At 40.5% G+C, this 21,852-nt stretch overlaps 1 protein-coding gene and 1 pseudogene across 1 annotated transcript; one reads left to right on the top strand and one right to left on the bottom strand.

Moving 5' to 3' along the window:
- Positions 1-1,719: 1,719 nt before the first annotated feature.
- Positions 1,720-8,452, bottom strand: LOC148878106 (cysteine-rich receptor-like protein kinase 15). Its single transcript, XM_088964847.1, has 7 exons — positions 6,908-8,452; positions 5,715-5,828; positions 5,442-5,647; positions 2,857-3,067; positions 2,508-2,745; positions 2,252-2,402; positions 1,720-2,148 (listed from the first exon to the last, which is right to left on the bottom strand). The coding sequence occupies exons 1-7, from the start codon at positions 7,716-7,718 to the stop codon at positions 1,840-1,842; spliced, it is 2,040 nt and encodes a 679-aa protein (XP_088820973.1). The 5' UTR covers positions 7,719-8,452; the 3' UTR covers positions 1,720-1,839.
- Positions 8,453-10,334: 1,882 nt separating this feature from the next.
- Positions 10,335-11,012, top strand: LOC148878105 (secreted RxLR effector protein 161 pseudogene; annotated as a pseudogene).
- Positions 11,013-21,852: the final 10,840 nt, after the last annotated feature.

Below are 21,852 nucleotides of genomic sequence, written 5' to 3'. Positions count from 1 at the left end.
GAATGTGTTCACGCCCAAGGAAGGATCTAAAGACTGCTCCCACTGAAGATGGCGCATTGCAGGATGGATCAGAATCAGCAGTGTTCTTCCCCAAGAACTCTGTCCTTCGCAAGAATCAGTAGAATGGTACGTGAGCACAGCTTCCTTCTCAATCATTTCTTAAAGAACTGATGTCAAGATCCAACCTTGACTTCTCTCACAACTAGAGATCGAACTGGCAAACAGGGCGACAAGAACAGGGAGGCGGCAAGAGAGTATTCGTAGGGTGCAGAATTCTCTCTTCTTGATTTCAGCACTAAAGAGGATCTGATGTATCTCTTTTTCTCTCTCAAGGCTGCCGCCCCCTCTTTTCTTTTATTAACTTAAAAGATCAGCTCCTAATCCCATTAGGAGGTGCTTATCCAAATCATATTTGGATCAGCCTTCTCTTCTAGTGATAAGGATAAACCCTTATCTTATCTACAAATTAGATTAGCTTTATCCTAATCCCATTAGGAGGTTTCTAGATCTGAATCACATTCAGATTTGGACTCTCTGAGTGGATAGGATTAAGACCCTATCCTATCTGCTAATCCATCTCAGAATTCGCCCCTTTAATTAACTAAATAAATAGCACAGTTCGAAATGGGCTTTAGGCCCATCAAGCTTATGTGCTCACTTAACCTTCTTAACTGCTGCCCAGTTGGGCTTCCTTGTATGGCGTGGGACCCAAGCATTGATCTACAATCAGCCACATGGGTTCGGCCCAGCCTTTGTTACAAGGCCTGGTCGAATACATTGTTAAAAACAGTGCACCCTCTGAAACCCATCAAATGGGCTCTATGGGCCCAACACTTACCCTAAGTGGTCCCTGGGCCAAACCACCTTGTAACACCCAGGGACTGTGGGCAGATGCAAGATTAGCCCATCAGGTATTATCCTCAATGGTCTTACACTTAACCTCTCAGCCCTTAATGATCATACACTGCCTGACAAGAGAGGACCTCTCCCTCGGCTGCAAGGAACAGTGTTGCACTCTCCACTTATATGGATCCTAGGAATTAAAACATTTTTTGCAAACATTTCAGAAACCATAATATATATACTTTTATATCTCATATAAAATATACTTTGCAAAACAAATCTCAACGGTTGAAATCGGCTGCCGGTAGTCTTGGTTTCCAACAATGAGAGTGCATCCTTGATCATTACCTTTGTCCGACAAAGGGGCTGATCCTGTCACTATGATCACCCACTCAGATGAATTCTCAGATTGTCCCAACATACCCAGGTTTTGACCCCCGCTAAGGATCTCACTGATTGGTACATCAAAGACAGCCCGATCCGACACCTAGTGCAATATCATAATCGAGTCTAGGGGTCGGGTGTAACTTTCTAGTTTTGCCCATCAATCTCCAAGGTACAGGGCAATACTAGAAATCTGGTGCAGTTCAAAGATTCAATTAGTCCCACACTGTATGTGCCTAGGATCTCACCCCGGTAGCTGAGACAAGCCACCCCAACCGACTTGGTGGTACCACAGTGTCAGCCTTATCAGGATAGGTCTCCCCAAACCGACCCACTGGCTGTGAACATTCTAAACTAACACGAGTCTCAATAAGTGTCCAGTTTAAGGGTATTACACAGAAACATACCAAGGGAACATGAATCAAATATGCACTTTTATTCATTTACAATAAACTCATAAAGTACATCAAATTTGATTGAAGCTAAGGGCATACAAAATTGTCTAACAATCTGGATCCACCTTGTGCCTTTCCTCATTTTTCTCTGGTAGATTTTTATGCTGTTTTACCCATAAATTCGGAGTATGAAATAGCAAAAGTGGGAAGTGTTTGATCATCTAGGTGCAACATTTGAAATGGTTACATCGTTGATGGATCCAACTTCAGCATTGGATGAAGATTGTTCTGAATTAATAATAAAACGTTCAACTGAAAATGCTGGTTGCTTGGGTTGAGGAAGAGCTATGGACTCACTACCCAGCATGACAACAACATTTGACATTGTGGGTCTGTCTGCTGCTGCTTCTTGAACACACAGTAACCCAATGTGGATGCATCTCAACCCTTGACTTGTTGGGCATGAGCCAATTATGGAAGGATCTAAGAAATCCAAGCCCTTGCCTTCAGACCATAGTCGCCATGCCTGCAATTAATGTTTTTTATTAGTTAAGTTATACTTAGAATGAGCCTTATATGGAACAAATTAAATTAAACTATGATAAGGATCAATGATCGGAGAAGCCTACATGTGTTAGGAGACTCAGAGAAAGCTCAGATAATCGGAGTCCATTGTTCCTTTTACCACTTATGATCTCTAGTAACAGAACCCCAAAGCTAAAAACATCTGACTTCACTGAAAATAACCCTGCCATAGCATACTCTGGAGCCATGTACCCACTATATCAAATCAAATTAAGTTGAATCAACACGAAATGTGTTCTGTGTTTCTCTATGCAAGCGCAAGATCAAGAAGAAGAAAAAGAAAATAAAGGATGATCTTACTATGTCCCCACGACTCTCCTGGTTTTAGCTTGATTTTCGTTGCCAGCCAAGATCCTAGCCATGCCGAAGTCAGATATTCTTGGATTCATTTCCTCATCCAATAAAACATTGCTAGCTTTTAAGTCCCTATGAATGATTTTGAGTCGAGAATCCTCATGAAGATATAAGAGGCCTCTTGCAATTCCATTTAAAATACTGAGGCGCCTGCTCCAATCCAACTGACAACGTCTTTGTCGATCTGACTAGGAAAAGAATTACTCTTTATTACACAGGTTCAGAAATGCAAACAAAATTAACAGGGGAGCTCATGAAGTCGTAGAGATATAAAAGTGAAGTCAAGGTTACTAACCAAAGAGAAAGACATCAAGGCTGCTATTTGGCATGAATTCATAGATCAGCATCTTTTCTTCTCTCTCAATGCAACAACCCAAGAGCCTTACCAGATTTTTGTGTTGAAGTCTCGCAATTAAGGTAACCTCATTCTTGAATTCTTCAGAACCTTGCACTGAGCTTGTGGAAAGCCTTTTTACAGCTATTTTCTTGCCACTTGGCAATTCACCCTAATAATATAGCATCCAAACCATTAATAAAATTAGGGTCCGTTTGATTTGCAAATCGGAATTAGAATCAAAATCTTCCAAATTCGGAATCGGAGTGGTCTATTCTCATAGTCTGGTTGGTTCAGACAGGATTGGGAATTTCAATCATCAAGAATAGAATTTCATTCCCAAGGGAGGAACAGGGAATAGCCATTTCCTCAAATGGGGGAATGTCATTCCAGCAGGAATGGAAATGGGATTCAGATTCCACTCAACCAAACAGTTGGAATCGGAATAGTCCATGTTAGACAGTTTTGTATGCCCTTAGCTTCAATCAAATTTGATGTACTTTATGAGTTTATTGTAAATGAATAAAAGTGCATATTTGATTCATGTTCCCTTGGTATGTTTCTGTGTAATACTCTTAAACTGGACACTTATTGAGACTCGTGTTAGTTTAGAATGTTCACAGCCAGTGGGTCGGTCTGGGGAGATCTATCCTGACAAGGCTGACACTGTGGTGTCATCAAGTCAGTTGAGGTGGCTTGTCTCAACTACCAGGGTGAGACCCCAGGCACATACAGTGTGAGATTAATTGAATCTTTGAACTGGACCAGATTTTCAGTATTGCCCTGGACCTTGGAGATTGATGGGCAAAACTGGAAAGTTACACCCGACCTCTAGACTCGATTATGATACTGCACTAGGTGTCAGATCGGTGTGTCTTTGATGTACCAATCAGTGAGATCCTTAGTGGGGGTCAAAACCTGTGTATGTTGAGACAATCCGAGAATTCATCTGAGTGGGTGATCATAGTGACAGGATCAGCCCCTTTGTCGGACAAAGGTAATGATCAAGGATGCACTCTCACTGTTGGAAACCAAGACTGCCGGCAGCCGACTTCAACCGTTGAGATTTGTTTTGCAAAGTATATTTTATATGAGATATAAAAGTATATATATTATGATTTCTAAAATGTTTGCAAAAGGTTTTAATTCCCGGGATCCATATAAGTGGAGAGTGCAACACTGTTCCTTGCAGCCGAGGGAGAGGTCCTCTCTTGTCAAGCAGTGTATGATCATTAAGGGCTGAGAGGTTAAGTGTAAGACCATTGAGGATAATACCTGATGGGCTAATCTTGCAATTGCCCACAGTCCCTGTGTGTTACAAGGTGGCTTGGCCCAGGGACCACTTAGGGTAAGTGTTGGGCCCATAGAGCCCATTTGATGGGTTTCAGAGGGTGCACTGTTTTTAACAGTGTATTCGACCAGGCCTTGTAACAAAGGCTGGGCCGAACCCATGTGGCTGATGTGTAGATCAATGCTTGGGTCCCACGCCATACAAGGAAGCCCAACTGGGCAGCAGTTAGGAAGGCTGAGTGAGCACATAAGCTTTATGGGCCTAAAGCCCATTTCGAACTAGGCTATTTATTTAGTTAATTAAAGGGGCGAATTCTGAGATGGATTAGCAGATAGGATAGGGTCTTAGTCCTATCCACTCAGAGAGTGCAGATCTGAATGTGATTCAGATCTAGAAACCTCCTAATGGGATTAGGATAAAGCTAATCTAATCTGCAGATAAGATAAGGGTTTATCCTTATCACTAGAAGAGAAGGCTGATCCAAATATGATTTGGATAAGCACCTCCTAATGGGATTAGGAGCTGATTTTTTAAGTTAACAAAAAAGGAGGGGGCGGCAGCCTTGAGAGAGACCAACAAGAAACACATCAGATCCTCTTTTAGTGTTGAAATCAAGAAGAGAGTATTCTGCACCCTGTGAATACTCTCTTGCCGCCTCCCTGTTCTTGTCGCCCTGTTTTCCAGTTCGATCTCCAGTTGTGGGAGAAGTCAAGATTGGATCTTGACATCAGTTCTTTGAGAAAGGATTGAAAAGGAAGCTGTGCTCACGTACCATTCTACTAATTCTTGCAAATGACAGAGTTCTTGGGGAAGAACACTACTAATTCTGCTCCATCCTGCACTGTGCCATCTTCAGTGGGAGCAGTTTTTGGATCCTTCCTTGGGCGTGAACACCTTCGTTGGGAGATATTACTTCTCCGTATCAGGTATTAATCTCTTCCATTCCTTTTGGTTCAGATCTGGTTCAGTTTAAGGTTCAAGATTTATACTTGAAAATATGATTTTCTAAATAGGGAATGTGATTCCCAGTTGAAGGGAGAGGAAAAATTTTGAAATTCGCCCCTTATTCCGCAATCTTTGGGCGTCCATGTGATGGATCTCTCATCCCTTTCAGTCCATTCCAATTCCAATTCCAAACCCTTATTCCCGCAAACCCAATGGAACCTTATATATATTGATAAGAAGCCTATTCAAACTTATTGAGTGTTGAACTGATGAAAATCAATAAATGCCGAAATTAAAGCCCCAGCCATACCTTGTAAACAGGACCAAATCCACCCTCTCCAAGTTTATTCTCCGAAGAGAAGTTACTTGTAGCAACTTGGAGAGTAGCTAAGTCGATCAACGGCATTTCTTGAGAATTAACTTGTTTTCCCGTTTGTATATTATTGCCATAGAAGTTGGTACTATTTCTTGCCTCTAGATAATTCAATAGGGTAGGCTGCCCCTTTTCCTTTCTCTCTGCAAAAGAGAACATGCATAAGTAGCAAAATTACTAAGTATTAAAATGGCAACCAAAGGTTCTTACCTCTAAGTTTTCCTTTCCTTCTCCAAATGTAGTAGAAACACAACCCAAAGACCGGTAGCGATAGACTTGCTAGAACAGTAGCCACAACGATTTTGGTTCTTTTACTTCCATCCCCTGCTTTTAGAATCATATACTCTCCCACTTCAATTGTAACAGTAAATATTGATTCATAATGACAATTTTTCTTTGTTTCTTTATTTATTTACTTTTTGTCTGAAGATCAAAAACTACAATTTAATTTATTTGTGAGATTTGACAAGGACGTTACATGTTCATGCACAATAAGAGCCTGCAGTTAGCGGGGAATCACTGAATCAAGGGTGGAGAGAACAGAATACACTTGATGTGCACACTGGTCATGTCATGGAGAGCCTGCAGTTTCACATCTTTGATCCAACATCTCCAACTTTTTTTCCTAATAACATCACCCACACCTTGTTTTTTTTGCTTGGTCGTTGTGTGTTTGATGGGATTGATTTGGGCACATCCAATTTTTTCTACAATATCGGATTATTTCTTGAAAAAACGCAATACATTCAAACACAGGTAGCTTCGAGATAGATGAATTAGAAAAAGGCAATGTAGAAGAAGACTTTAACCACGTTTAAACTTACACAGTTCAATGGAAAAATCTATGACGCCGGCCGGAATGGAATAATTTGGGAAAGGATATGATCAATCAAAACCCCGTGAATTTTGATAAAAATCCACCTGATGTCGCATGCAGTTGCTTTTATTTTTAAAAGCAAAATCAATCATGTTGTCTATGTGCTAATTTTATTAAACTTGAAAATTCAAATAGGAGGGAGGCCCATCGGTCATGTACTAAAAAAAAAGCATTTGGACTGAATTTCTATTAAAGAAACAAAAAGATTGTTGACTGAATTGCTTCGAAGAAGCTATCAAAACTAGTTTTACTAAACTGTCGATTTCTCAGAATTTTCTCAGACATAACTTCACGGCTTTCCATATAAGGCCTACATTGGCCAGAAGCGGCTGAATGAAAGACCTCCTATACAGGCAGTTGCCCCTTTTTTAGAGAGGGAGGCATAGCCATTAGCCACAGCTACGTAAGGGTAAGGGTTTTATTTATTTATCGTGCATTGATTGACCAAATGAGACATATTTTCAAATTTATTATATCTATCTAAGAATAAGCATAAACAAAATTTGAAAATTGAAACCATACAAACCCTGTGAAGTGGTGTTTGTCAACGGAGGAGACTGTGTTGCACCTGATTCTTCATAAAACTGGTAGAATTCAATCCTCCATAAACAACTGGACCTTAGAATTATCGCTCCTCGATTAAAATAGCAGCATCCTTCATAATCTTTCATGGCGACCTTTAAGCAATTGTAACAGTCATTCCTTGATAAATCTCTGGTGCACTGCATCAGACCATAAACCGTGTCCCCGATAAAATTTTGCTTCTTCACCGCAAACATGCTATCAGAAGGATCAAAGGCTGTCTGGAATGAAAGGTTACCCATGAAATCTTTCACGAAAGGAAGAAATCGATCGGGATCCGTTAAGTTCACCGGAGTTTGAAAGTTTATTGTTCCCAGTTCCTCCGTTGAAGAGAAGAATCTGTTGTCAGAGAAGCGTATAAAGCACATCACAAACCATACTGTTGCACCTCTCCTGTTAGGACACAGTTGTTTGACGACGTCGTGAATGATTGTTTCCAGACAATTCCGACAAACTTCAGGGGTGGCATCACCTCTGCAGAGAGCGAGCCCATATACCTGGTCTGGATATTGGCCCACAGAGGTGTTGTAGAAGCCAGTGTTAATAGCATTAGAAGAAAGAGAAGGAAGAAGGATGTCAAGATTGGTTTCAAAGGGGCTATTAGGAGTGTAACTGGTTGTGTTTGAGCAGATATTGTAGAGGAGCTGGGCATAAAGAGGGCTTATATTGATCAGTAGGAAGGAAGAAAATAAGAGTAGCAAATAGCAAGGCCTCATTTCCTTTACACAGGTTTGGGGGAATAGTCCAAACTTCATGCTATAGGCTTTTGCCTTGCAAATTTATAAAGACGGCTATGGCCGGGATAGAACAGTATTCCCCAACTTAATTTCAAACCTAAATCTTCAACCCATACACTTATTACAATTAGACGGTCAAGTCTTGGATTAGAGGTCAAGTCAACTTTGATGCCTCTTGTATTAATGGTAGTTGTTTGATAGCTTGAATAGCTAGAGATCATATGGGTCGAATATTGGACTAAGCCCAAGCTCCTTCAAACCTGCTGAAGTCGATTTCGGTCCAAGTTCTGGGTAAGGATATCATTTTCCAGTGAGGGTACTGGTGGAGGGTCCAAAAGTGATAGCAGTGGATTCTCTAAGAGGATACAAGATGATAGTTGTGGACCGATCTAAAACTTTGGAGAATCATAAGCCAAAGATAGTATCTCCGATGGAGGTTTCAACTTTCAAGTTCGAAGTAGGCAGGCAAGAGATCGGTTCCGGGCAAACGTCAAATGAATTTGGGGTTTCTTGTGAGTAGGGGAAGCCAAAGGAGGAGGAGAATGCATTTCGTGCTCATAGGATAGAGAAGTTAGAATCTGATCTGGAACAGAGTTCAGTTGGAACTTTGCTTCGTAGGCAGAGACCACTCCGATAGGGAGGTATTTGGGAGGTTCGAGAGGGAGAGCCAAGAGGAAAGAAGAGCTGAATGGTCAAGATCAGACTTGGAGTTAGAAGAGGCTGAGAACTTATTCACTTTAGATAAAAGCAGACAAAGCTTTCTAAGTTGGGGGGTTGCGGTTGCCGCTGGAAGCCAAAATTGAGAAGGTTATTGTGGATTTTGTGGTCAATAAGGTGGATAAGGAAAGTAGAGACAGAAGAAGAAATCATCCAAGGCAGGGAAAAAAGGGAAGAAGAGGTGGAGCCAAACTAGGCTTATGACTTTTTTCTTTGTCCGTGAAAGTCTATTCTTGGGGTGACATCGAAGGAGCAAGCCAAGCCAAGGTGTGGCTTGCTTGGATGATGGTTGAGCTTTTCTGTTTTATGGGAGGTTCAGTCCCAATGTATATGACAATGAATAGTCTCTTCTTTTGAAAGGTAGTTTCGACATTTTCAGCAGTTAACTGACGATCAGTTAGCTGTAGAGACCAACTTGACACTTTTTGAAAGTTTAGGTACTATAGTGACACGTATGAAAGTCCGGGTACTAACTTGACACTACCCCCAAAGTTCAGGGTACTAAAGTGGAATTTTCCCTTCCTTTAAATACTTGGGTTGCATTTTGTAAGTCTTTCTGTGTGGCCTTTTTAGCTTCTGAAAGCCCCCTAGCTTGATTTCCTATCTATTTTCATTTAGCAATTCATAATTCTTTTACATAAAAGCTCCCGTGTATAAAAGACTCACGAAGCTCGAAACCAGCATTTTTCTTCCCTCCCCCCTATGTCTTCCTCAAATGTGTGCCATAAGCACACGCTTGAGACACTCTTCGATAAATCCTCCCATCCAAGGAAGGGGGATTCTGTTGCTGGTGATTCAGGTATATCACAGGATGACCAGATGCAGGTGGAGGTGGAGCACAGTCCATCTTCACAGCCTTCTCAGTCTATTTCAGATGAGCCAATCACATTGGATGATGTTCAGCCCAGTCAGGAGTCGCATACTATTGCCAAAGATAAACCGAAACGACAGATAAGACCACCTAGCAGATTTGATGATTGTGTGTCTTATGCATTTACCGTCGCTTGTGAGGTAGATAGCACTACCGATCCGACCACTTACGATGAAACTATATCCAGTCCAGACAGTGGTAAGTGATTAGTTGCCATGGAAGAGGAGATTGCATCTCTCGAAAAGAATGGCACATGGGAGCTTGTATCACCACCACCAAAGAAGAAAATTGTTGGGTGCAAGTGGGTCTACAAGACTAAGGAGGGTATTCCTGGTGTTGAGGATGCTCGACACAAATCAAGGTTAGTGGCACAGGGTTTCAGTCAAGTTACAGGTATTGATTATACCGAAGTCTTCTCCCCTGTTGTTAAACATTCTTTTATTCGTACCTTGCTTGATTTAGTAGCTATGCATGACATGGAATTAGAGCAGTTAGACGTTAAAACTGCATTCTTGCATGGTGATTTGAAAGAGAAGATTTATATGAAACAACTAGATGGTTTTGTTGTGAAAGGAAAGGAAGACCATGCTTGCTTGTTGAAGAAGTCTCTGTATGGACTTAAGCAGTCTCCAAGACAGTGGTATAAGCGCTTTGATGCTTTTATGACTTCTAGTGGTTATTCCAGGAGTGCTTTTGACAGTTGCATTTATTTCAGGAAGCTCTCTGATGATTCTTTCATTTATCTGTTATTATATGTCGACGACATGCTCATTGCCTCTAAGAATAAGTCTGAAATTGTGAAGTTGAAGTCTCTTTTGAACAGTGAGTTTGAGATGAAGAATCTGGGTCCAGCGAAGAAAATTCTGGGTATGGAGATTATTTGTGATTGTGAGCATGGGAAACTGTTTCTCAGTCAGTAGAACTATATTGAGAAAGTTCTTGATTGTTTTGGCATGTCAGATGCCAAATCTGTCTCTACTCCTCTTGTAGCTCACTTCAAGTTGTCGGTGAAGTAGTCACCGAAGTCTAATGTGGAAAAGGTATATATGGCTCGTGTGCCATACTCTAGTGCTGTTGGAAGCATCATGTATGCTATGGTATGTTCGCGTCCAGATATTGCTCAGGCAGTCAGTGTTATGAGTCATTATATGTTCTGTTTGGGGAAGGCTCATTGGGAAGCCGTAAAATGGATACTTAGGTATTTGAGAGATACAACTGATTTCTGCCTTGAGTTTGGAAAATCCACAAAGAAGCTTGTCGATTATTGTGATTCTGATTATGCTGGAGATCTTGATCAGAGGAGATCTCTCACTAGCTACTGTTTCACTTTAGGTAGTACCTCAGTTAGCTGGAAAGCTTCACTTCAGTCGACTGTTGCCTTGTCTACGACTGAAGCAGAGTATATGGCGATGGCTAATGCTGTTAAGGAAGCTTTATGGTTACAAAATCTAGTTGGCGAACTCACAGGTAGACAAGAGGCTACAATGATCTATTGTGACAGTTAGAGTGCCATACATCTGACTCATGACCAGATGTTTCATGAGAGGGCCAAGCACATTGATTTGCGTTATCACTTTGTTCGTGATATTGTTGAGAATGGTCGTGTTTTGGTCAACAAAATAGCTTCCGCTGAAAATCCTGCAGATATGTTGACAAAGCCATTACCATCATCCAAATTCGATGCTTGCATCGACTTGGTGGGCCTTGTCTCATTTGATGCTTGATGCCCTTGGAGCATTTGGAGAGGAAGATTTGCTGTTTGAATTCTCGCCAAGGTGGAGATTGTTGACGTTTGGTGTGGCTACGAAATTCAACAACCACAATAAATGATGTCGTTTGGTGTGGCTGTTGAGATTTCAATCAACAGCCACAATAAATGCTCTACCATTTCGATTCTACCAAAACTGCCCATTTAATTCTACTCCTCAAATTCTGCCTCTCCATCTTTCTGCCAGAACTCTAGGGGGCATGTTCCCTTTTTTCTTCTATAAAAGGGGTGCCTCCTGGGGGTAGTGGGTGTATGGAGTGAGAACATTAGAAAGCTGAAGAGATTGGGAGAACTCCATCGCCATATTCCGGCAAGATCTGCTCCTATTCTGTTTGGGATCGTTTTTCTTCTTCACTGCTGCCATTAAGGGTTCTCTCACACAAGATCAAAGTAGTCATCTATGTTTTTGAGTGCTTCAAGGCTTTGTTAAAGGCATTTCGGCACTAGTAAGGTGGTCAGTTTGTAGTTCTCTCATCAAGGACATGAATAAACAAGTTTTCTTTCTTCTCTCGTGGATGTAGGTCTCTTTGACCGAACCACGTAAATCTGGTGCCATCTTTACCTTTCTTTTGCTCTTATTATTTGCTTTATAATTCACATATTTCTCAATTATTTTCTTGTTTGCCATACTAATTAATCGGTAATTCAGAGTTTAAATCCTAACAGAAACAAAATATATGAAGTGCAGATTTTCCAAAAAATCTGCCACCAACAGCCAAAGCGATACTAACAGTTGAAAAAACTTTTAGTAAACGGTTCTTTCCGGTTGCTGGACGATGTAGCTCTTACTTTACGTCGTCCAGGTCCAGTAGCCATGAATGGAACCGTTCACTAAAAGTTTTGTCGAACTGTTGGTATCGTTGTTGGTGGCAGATTTTAAGCTATGATTTTAGTTCAACCCAAGCCCAACCTTAACAATTGGGCCTAAAGCCCAGTTCGTGCATGGGGTCAATAAACCGGAATTATTCAACTTAAGCCAAGTTCATCATTAAAATTCGATGCATTCCGATTGGGCTCAAGGCTGATCAATCAGTTCATACTAAAATTTGATTTAGCTTGTGTAACATTGCGGGATGGGTTGGTTTGAACTCGAATTATATTGAGCCTCCCAAGTTGCACCCCAAACTTTTACCATGTACTATAGCAAGCAAACCCATGCAATTGCATGGGGTTCAATAGAAATTTGGAGAGGTTTGGGATGGTAAATTTAAGTTTTGACATCAAATTGGTCATAGGTCAAGGTCCATGTTCAAGGTTGCCCTAGGTTGGCCCTTAACCCCACCCCACCCATCTAATTTATATCCATGTTTTATTAGAGATGGTCAAAAGAGTTTCAAAAATACATAGTAGGAAATTAGAGATTTAATGGGGCAAGAGGAGATGTTACAAGCTCTCCCCATAGCAAGCCAACAAAAAATTCAATTTCTCCAAAAGTTTGCCACAACCTGTTACTTTATCTTGGATGTGAGAAACAACAAGATATTTAATCAGATTGAAGCAAGTCCTGACCTGGTCATCTAATCTAGCGTATTCAAGCTGATTTGGATACTTGGGCAGCATCACAAACAAGGTAACAAGCAATACTAGATTTAAATAAACTGATGGACTTTGTTGGGTTAACATTCAATACAAGATTTAAATCTCCTCAATGGATTCTGGTCCTAATTAGGGGAAGTGTTACCCACCATAGTTCTGGAACCATTCTAAAAATAAATAGAAGCAGAAGAGGTGGAAAGTTTATAAAATGAATGTTGTTGTCGGTCGCCTATTTGTCTATTGCTAGACATTGGTTGCCTGATCCAACCAATAGACCCACTATTAATTGAAGAGCCCTATTAGTTTGTCTCTTTAGTGTCTTTAGGCGATGTATTCAAAGAGTATTAGAGGGTATACATTTCCTGTGAACCGAATGATCCATAGGACGCAAATTCACTAAATCCATGCCTCCTTTTACCCAAGGTGAGTGGAAACAAGAGCTTTTATAGAATCTAGAACAATAAATCTCAGAACTGGATACAAGCTAAAAGCCAACGTCAGGAGCAGGCGAGAAATGGTGCCTGTTCTAAATTTATCAATCCTGATCAATGACTATTAAACCAGTTCTAAAGCCAAATTCGAAGTAGGTTTTGGTTCAGAAAGAAGACTCAACTAAAGGATCCAAGATGATCATCAGTGGGGAAACTCATAATGAATCAAAAAGCCACGAGAACAATGTGGTGGGTGATATGGAGGATGATGGGGAAGATGGATGTGATGTCGATGGAGTAGATGATGAGAATGCTCTAGATGAGGAATGGGAAGGTTAGGACATGCAAACTGAATGTGCTCTTTCATTGAGAATGATGATCACATTGGGGATGAGCTGAATGAGAGTGGTGACTAGAATGAAGCAGTCATTAAAGACAATATAGGTTTGGGGAATCATGTCAATAGCAAATGAAGATTTTGTGTTGGAATGTTAGGGAGCAGGCAGATCCCTTCTAAGGTGCCAAGTCTGTTTTTTGTAAAAAATTTACAACCTTGATATTTGTTTCTTAATAGAAATTAGGGTAGGTCTTGATAGAGTTAAGCAAATTGTCAAGTCTCTTCCTTCTGATGATTTTGTCATTGTTGAATCCATTGGATTTTCTGGTGGATTCTGTGTCATGTGGAAAAAGAGTCAATGCAATTTAAATGTTATTCTTACTAATGACAAAAATGGTTCATGCATTGGTTATTGATTTAGCCCATAATCAGTCATGGTTTTGTAATTTGTATACACCTCCCTAATAAACTTGAACAAGGAACTATATGGAATTGGCTAAATAACATTGTTGAGGATATGAATCAGCCTTGGTATGTTGTCGGTGACTTTAATGCTTATAGATATGGGGATAAAAAGTTGGGTGGTAAGGAAGTCGTAGTTAGCCAAATTAAGGACTTTAATGACTGCATTTCTTAATGTGGATTAATTGAGATGAAAATGATAGGTATGCAATTTACATGGAGGAATAAAAATGTAAGAGAATGAATGGATTGGGTTTTTTTCTAATGTAATTTGGAATAACTATTTCCCTAAGGCTACCCTTACAAATCTTCGTTTCTTAGCTTTAGGCCACTCTCCTCTTCTCCTTCAAACTAAGGAGTCATCGAATTTGAGTCCAAAGCCTTTTCGGTTTGAAGCCATGTGGTGACTTGACTCTGATTTGGAAAATGTAGTCCAAAGAGTGTGGAATACGGACTTTGTAGGCTCCAAGGCTATTCAATTCATCAAGAAAAGAAATGCTCTATTCAGGATTTGAAGAACTAGAACAGAAGGAAATTTGACAATATCTTTCAACTAAAAGAAAACATATTGAAACAAATCAGAGAGGTTCAGAATAAGATTCTTGAGGATCCTACCAACACATCTTTGATTAACTTAGAAATGGCCCTTCAAAGGAACCTAAATAATGTCTTAAATTGGGGAAGGTGTACTGCTCTCAAAAGTCAATGATTGATTGGATCAAACTAGGTGATAGAAATAATACTTTCTTTCACACCTCTACTACAATCAAGAGAAGTCAAAATAGGATTTATAGAATTAAAAATATGAAGGGGACATGATCATTGATCAAATGGATATCTCAAATTTTGTTAGGGATAAATTTGAGGACAGATTCAAAGCTGAACGTGTTGAGGGAATTGAGGAATTTATTGAACCTATTAGCCATTGCATCTCTAGGGATCAAAATTGTGCTACTATTCAAGAAGTGATTGATGAAGAGATCAAATCCACCATTTTCTCCATGAAAGATCAAAAAGCCCCTAGCCCATCAGGCTTAACGTCCTATTTTTTAAAAAACTTTGGCCCATAATTGGTCACTCCTTCTGCAATGTGGTTAAAGCATTTTTTCACTCAAGGAATATTAATAGAATTCTAAATAAAACTTTCATCATGCTAATCCCAAAATCTGAGAACCCTGACTCGGTTAACAATTATAGGCCTATAAGCCTCTACAATGTTATTTACAAAATTATTACAAGAAATTTTGGTGAATAGAATTAAACAATAGTTAGTTGATATAATATCCCCATTTCAAAGTGCCTTTATTCCTGGGAAGCAAATTACTGATAATGTCCTAATTGCTCATGAAATTTTCCATTCAATGAAGAAAAAGAATAGCAAGTCTGGAATTATGGCCTACAAGATTGATATGGAGAAGGCCTATGATAGACTTGATTGGAATTTTATTGAGAGTACTCTCAAGTGGTATGGTTTCTGAAGGGTTGAGAGATCCATCCCATGGACGCCCAAAGATTGCGGAATATGAGGGCGAATTTCAAAAATTTTTCTCTCCCTTCAACTGGGAATCACATTCCCTATTTAGAAAATCATATTTTCCAAGATCAATCTTGAACCTTAAACTGAACCAAATCTGAACCAAAAGGAATGGGAGAGAATGATACCTGATACGGAGAAATAATATCTCCCAACGAAGGTGTTCACGCCCAAGGAAGGATCCAAAGACTGCTCCCACTGAAGATGGCGCAGTGCAGGATGGATTAGAATCAGTAGTGTTCTTCCCAAGAACTTTGTCCTTCACAAGAAATAGTAGGATGGAACGTGAGCACAGCTTCCTTTTCAATTCTTTCTCAAAGAACTGATGTCAAAATCCAATCTTGACTTCTCCCACAGCTGGAGATCGAATTGGCAAACAGGGCGGCAAGAGCAGGGAGGCGGCAAGAGAGTATTCGCAGGGTGCAGAATTCTCTCTTCTTGATTTCAACACTAAAGAGGATCTGATGTGTTTCTTGGCCTCTCAAGGCTGCCGTCCCCTCCTTCTTTTTGTTACCTTGAAAAGATCAACTCCTAATCCCATTAGGAGGTGCTTATCCAAATCATATTTGGATCAGCCTTCTCTTCTAGTGATAAGGTTAAACCCTTATCTTATCTGCAGATTAGATTAGCTTTATCCTAATTCCATTAGGAGGTTTCTAGATCTGAATCACATTCAGATCTGGACTCTCTGAGTGGATAGGGTTAAGACCCTATCCTATCTGCTAATCTATCTCAGAATTCGCCCCTTTAATTAACTAAATAAATAGCCCAGTTCGAAATGGGCTTTAGGCCCATTAAGCTTATGTGCTCACTTAACCTTCCTAACTGCTGTCCAGTTGGACTTCCTTGTATGGCATGGGACCCAAGCATTGATCTACACGTCAGCCACATGGGTTCGGCCCAGCCTTTGTTACAAGGCCTGGTCGAATACACTGTTAAAAACAGTGCACCCCCTGAAACCCATCAAATGGGCTCTATGGGCCCAACACTTACCCTAAGTGGTCCCTGGGCCAAGCCACCTTGTAACACCCAGGGACTGTGGGCAGACGCAAAGATTAGCCCATCAGGTATTATCCTCAATGGTCTTACACTTAACCTCTCAGCCCATAATGATCATACACTGCCCGACAAGAGAGGACCTCTCCCTCGGCTGCAAGGAACAGTGTTGCACTCTCCACTTATATGGATCCTGGGAATTAAAACCTTTTGCAAACATTTTAGAAACCATAATATATATACTTTTATATCTCATATAAAATATACTTTGCAAAAAAAATCTCAACGGTTGAAATCGGCTGCCGGCAGTCTTGGTTTCCAACATTGAGAGTGCATCCCCGATCATTACCTTTGTCCGACAAAGGGGCTGATCCTGTCACTATGATCACCCACCCAGATGAATTCTCGGATTGTCCCAACATACCCAGGTTTTGACCCCCGCTAAGGATCTCAGTGATTGGTACATCAAAGACAGCCCGATTCGACACCTAGTGCAGTATCATAATCGAGTCTAGGGGTCGGGTGTAACTTTCCAGATTTGCCCATCAATCTCCAAGGTCCAGGGCAATACTAGAAAACTGGTCCAATTCAAAGATTCAATTAATCCCACACTGTTTGTGCCTAGGATCTCACCCCGGTAGCTGAGATAAGCCACCCCAACCGACTTGGTGGCACCACAGTGTCAGCCTTGTCAGGATAGGTCTCCCCAGACCGACCCATTGGCTGTGAACATTCTAAACTAACACGAGTCTCAATAAGTGTCCAGTTTAAGGGTATTACACAGAAACATACCAAGGGAACATGAATCAAATATGCACTTTTATTCATTTACAATAAACTCATAGAGTACATCAATTTTGATTGAAGTTAAGGGCATACAAAACTGTCTAACAGCTCCCATTTGCACTTAGGTCCAATCAGGTATTAGCCGGAGTCCCATGCTTTCCACGTGTTTCTCAAACACTTTCTGTGACAGTGGCTTAGTCAATGGGTCTACCACATTCTCCGCTAATGCTACCTCTTACTATCATCCTCCCGTAGGTCCAGTGTTGTCATACAACAATGGAATGGGTGATGTGCTGAATTCCAAATTCATGAATAAACACCTTCATTGATAAGGCATCCTCACTTACGGCAATGCGCTCGGCTTGGGTTGTGTACTATTAATTTGCAATTTAGGACCCCTATTTGCTGACACTCAGGAAACAACACACGATCGTATCGTGAGAACATATCCAGATGTAGACTTTCTATCATCTGGGTCTGACTGGAAATCGACATCTGTATACCCTTGGATCTGTAGTGAGCTACCGTCGAATACTAGACAAAACTCTTTTGTCCTTCGAAGGTATTTAAGTATGTTTTTCACAGTAGTCCAATGCTCCTGCCCTGGGTTGGCCTGAAATCTGCTTACTACACTCACTGCCTGAGCTATGTCAGGACGAGTGCACAGCATGGCATACATGATGCACCCCACGGCAGAGGCATAGGGAACATCTTTCATGCCATCAATCTCCTCAGAAGTCTTGGGAGACATCTTCTTGGAGAGAGTGACTCCGTGCCTGAAAGGAACATTTCCTTTCTTGGAGTTTTCCATGCTGTATCTTTTGACTATTTTGTCAATGTAGGCAGATTGGGATAATCTTATTATCCGCTTCGATCTATCTCTATAGAGTCGAAGACCTAGTATATAGGAGGCTTCTCCAAGATATTTCATGGAGAATTGCTGTGATAACCATACTTTCACCGTAGTTAACATACCTACATCATTCCCAATGAGTAGAATGTCATCTACATATGGAACCAAGAAGGTAACCTTATCTCCATTGTACTTCTTGTAAACACAGGGTTCATTAGGATTCTGCTCGAAGTCAAACGATTTGACGGCAGAGTCAAAATGGATGTTCCAACTTCTAGAAGCTTGCTTAAGTCCATAAATGGATCTATTAAGTTTACATACTGGCGGGTTTGTCGAAGCCCTCAAAATTAGTACTAGTCCCACAATAAAATATTTGCAGTAAAAGTGGTTCTAGGTCGAATCCCACAGGGAGCAAATCAATAATCTCTTAGCCGAATGGGTAAAGTAATTGTGTGGGATTAAATAACTAAAATTAAAAGAATAACAAACTAAACAAACAAGAGAAAATCAGTCTTACCGAATTCTGGTTCAAGGGTTCGGGTTGAATCGATTGGCCATCGGTCCTAGGTACAATTCAGCATTCTTGCAATTCAAGCCTTTAACCTTAGATTTATTAGGATAGTCATAATAAACCCTATTTTTTCCTAATTCAGTTGACCAAACCCAGCATTCGATCAACACTTATCACCACTCAACTGTGTACGATAGCGTTCCATATTAAACAATGATAGCATTAAGATTTGTGAAAATAGTTAAACCAAAATAACAATAATTGAGATAGCTGCAATTACTGAATTTTGTTCCATCGATTCTTTTAGGTTGAACCATGTTAAAACATTGGTCAAAGGCTGTCACGAACAATTGACCCAAAAAGATATCAACCTAATTGCTACTTGTACCATTATTCGTGACAATTACGGATCACCGAAATCATGGATAGCAGTAGGAAAATCAGCATTAATTCAGTTTGTCAGACTAATTAACATTAACATCCAATAAAAATGTGCACAAGAACCAATGAATACTTGAATTAAAAGGAAAGAAAATAAAGTAACTACAGAACCTCACAATGGCACAATCGAACCTCCCCCCTTGAACCAGAAAAAGAAGCTTAGCTACTCATGATCTGCGCAATCTCCATGCTTTGCTTCTCCATAGCCGAACTGCCTTCTTGCTTCTTGGTCTTCTTGATGATCTCTTGGATCTTGGAATGAATGATTCCTAGAGCTGGTTCGCCCCCCTCTTTATATAGCCAAAGGAGAGGGCAGTTTTCCAACTCCTTCTAGGAGATCATCTTATCCTTAGGGAGTTTTGATCTTATCTTGAACTAATCCTATCCTATTTCTTATCTAATGCTCTAATCTCAATCTTCTTATCTCTCTAGGGTTACATTCAAGAATTTAGATCTGATAAAACTCTCTCCTTGGAGATTACATTCGAAATTCGGACTCTTAACTCTTGAATTCGAGTTGGGCTTAAGTTGTGAAATGGGCCTGGCTGCGAACTTGCTCCGACTTTGGGCTCGTTTTCGTACTCGATGCGGGCCGAATCTATCAAAACCCAAAACATAAAAGTTGTGGGCCTTTCTTTCTTCTTTCTAATTCTTCTTGAATTGTCAAATTCGGTATTCGGAATTGAGAGTTAGGCCCAGATTACTGACTGTCGCCGAAACTGTGCAAAATCACCCGATTTGTCCTGTTTTCTTCAAATTGCCTACTTTATTGCCCTAAATCGAAATACAAGAGTAATGAGTCCATTTAAGTGCTAAATAAATGTAAAAGAATGAATATTAGGGGATAAAATTAGGGTTCGTTTTGGTCTCATCAAATCCCCCCACACTTAAACTTTGCCCGTCCTCGGGTAAGGCAAAAACTCAAGTAACACAAGAGAGACTAACTATTGATTTTCAATCTTTCTTTTTCTCTACATGAGGCCTGGTTCATTTCATGCTTTAGTTCAGACTTGGTAACCTTTTCCTTTTCATCTCTTTGTCCCCTTTTTCTTGTCCAAGAGTGATCACAAATCACCATTCCTCATGGTCCCAAGTTAAATCGATAGTCAAGGAGACAAACCTTCTAGGGCTGAAACTCCTTGGACTGCACGGGTGCTCATTGCTTTTAACAAACCAATTCAGCCAGATGCAATTACTTTCCTTTGAATCAAAACAAGGTGTGCTTATTGCCATAAGCTTGCTATGTATAACATCCTCACCACTTAGTGTGAATTCCTAGGATCTGAAGGTGAGAATGGGGTTGGGGTTCTAGGGTGAGTGCATCTTATGCTCCATCTCACCCTTGCCTTCTTTTCAAGATGTGATTGCATTTCATGCTCCATCTCACACTTGCTTTCATTTCAAGATGTGAGTGCATTTTATGCTCCGTCTCACACTTGTTTTTTGTTTCTAGATGTGAGTGCATTTTATGCTCCATCTCACATTAGTCACGATTTTAGTTTCAAACTCCCTTTCTCTCTTTTTTTTTTTTTTTTTTCACAAGAATCACAGGGTTTCACCGCCTGATCCATGAAGTCATTGATCGTGGTCTCTATATGCCTAACATAGCAAGTTCTAGAATAATCAACCCATGTTTGATAGATAATTATGTGAAAATCAATCAAACCCTTATGCATCTTGCCTATTGATCGATTAAAATCATGAGGTACCATATGCAGCCAAGAAAGATTCAGTTAGTCATACTTGCATCCTATCTTATCCATTCAGCCTAAGCACATGATTCCTAATAAGTTGAAATCGTTCAAGGATAAGTTTCTAGGGAGCAAAAATTTCAAGAAGGTAAGGTATCCCAAATTTCCATCGGATTTTCGTAATCCCCCCACACTTAAGTTATACATTGTCCCCAATGTATGTGATTATGCATAAAGTAGAAGGATTTGGGGGTACTTCCCTGTTTGTCTTGTTGGGTTCCTGCTAAACACAAAAATCAAAAACCAAACGAAATAACAAAATTAACTAAACACAATGGGTTGCCTCCCACAAGCGCAATTGTTTAACGTTGTTATGCTCGACGTCCTCCTTTGCTACTTTAGCTCTCGTGGTTTCAGCTTTCGGTGTGCCCCCCTTCCATCCATCATGGGCGGGTTCAAATCTGGAATAGGGGCCTTCATATCCAATTGTGAACTCGATTCTAGCTCCTCATTCATATCTTTTTCAAAAATTCCTGCATAGTTGGATCAATAGTATCAACCGAATGGTCTTCATTTGGGTACTTCATAGCTTCAAAAATATTAAATTTAATAGTCTCCCCGTCACATTCGACGAAGAGGGTACCCTCATCCACATCTATTTTGGTCTTGGCCGTTTTCATAAATGGCCTGCCTAATAGAAGTGGGGCTGAACTTTCGATCGTGTCCTCCTCCATCTTCAGAATGTAAAAATCAGCTGGGAAAATTAAATCGTTAACCTGCACCATTACATTCTCAACAATCCCTTCTGGGAAGGCGTTAGAACGATCAGCTAATTGGATAACAGCTTTAGTTTCCCTTAAAGGACCTAATCTCAAAGCATAATAAATCGAGTATGGCATGACATTGATAGATGCACCTGAGTCTAGCATGGCATGCTCAATTTGCTTATTGCCAATCGCACAAGGTAGGGTGAACATACCTGGATCAGCATGTTTTTCTGGTAAGGTCCTCTTGATCATGGCTGAAACGTTCTCTCTAACTCTTGAGTCCTGCACCTTGTCTTCTTCCTGCCCTTTATCCACCTTCCTTGGTGATGTAGGTTCTAGTTGTAGTTCCTTCCCGCTTCTTAGCACCACTGCACTTACACTCTCCTTGGGGTTGACTACCATTTGTGATGGTAGTTTCCCGGAGCTCTGCACCTCCAACTTGCTAACGGCA

The sequence above is a fragment of the Nelumbo lutea genome, chromosome 1 (genome assembly GCF_056320005.1).
Source record: "Nelumbo lutea isolate HS-2025 chromosome 1, American lotus-T2T, whole genome shotgun sequence".
NCBI classification, from domain to species: Eukaryota; Viridiplantae; Streptophyta; class Magnoliopsida; order Proteales; family Nelumbonaceae; genus Nelumbo; species Nelumbo lutea.
The sequence above is the reverse complement of the archived record's forward strand: the minus strand, read 5'-3'. Positions and strand labels throughout refer to the sequence as shown.

Excerpts from the sequence above, each read along its gene's own strand:
- LOC148878106 (XM_088964847.1), bottom strand. The coding sequence starts at position 7,718 with ATGAAGTTTGGACTATTCCCCCAAACCTGTGTAAAGGAAATGAGGCCT. Across the intron at positions 3,068-5,441 it reads GATTTGGTCCTGTTTACAAG|GGTGAATTGCCAAGTGGCAA; the intron begins GTATGGCTGGGG and ends CTATATTATTAG. Across the intron at positions 2,403-2,507 it reads AGGAGAGTCGTGGGGACATA|TGGGTACATGGCTCCAGAGT; the intron begins GTAAGATCATCC and ends GATTTGATATAG.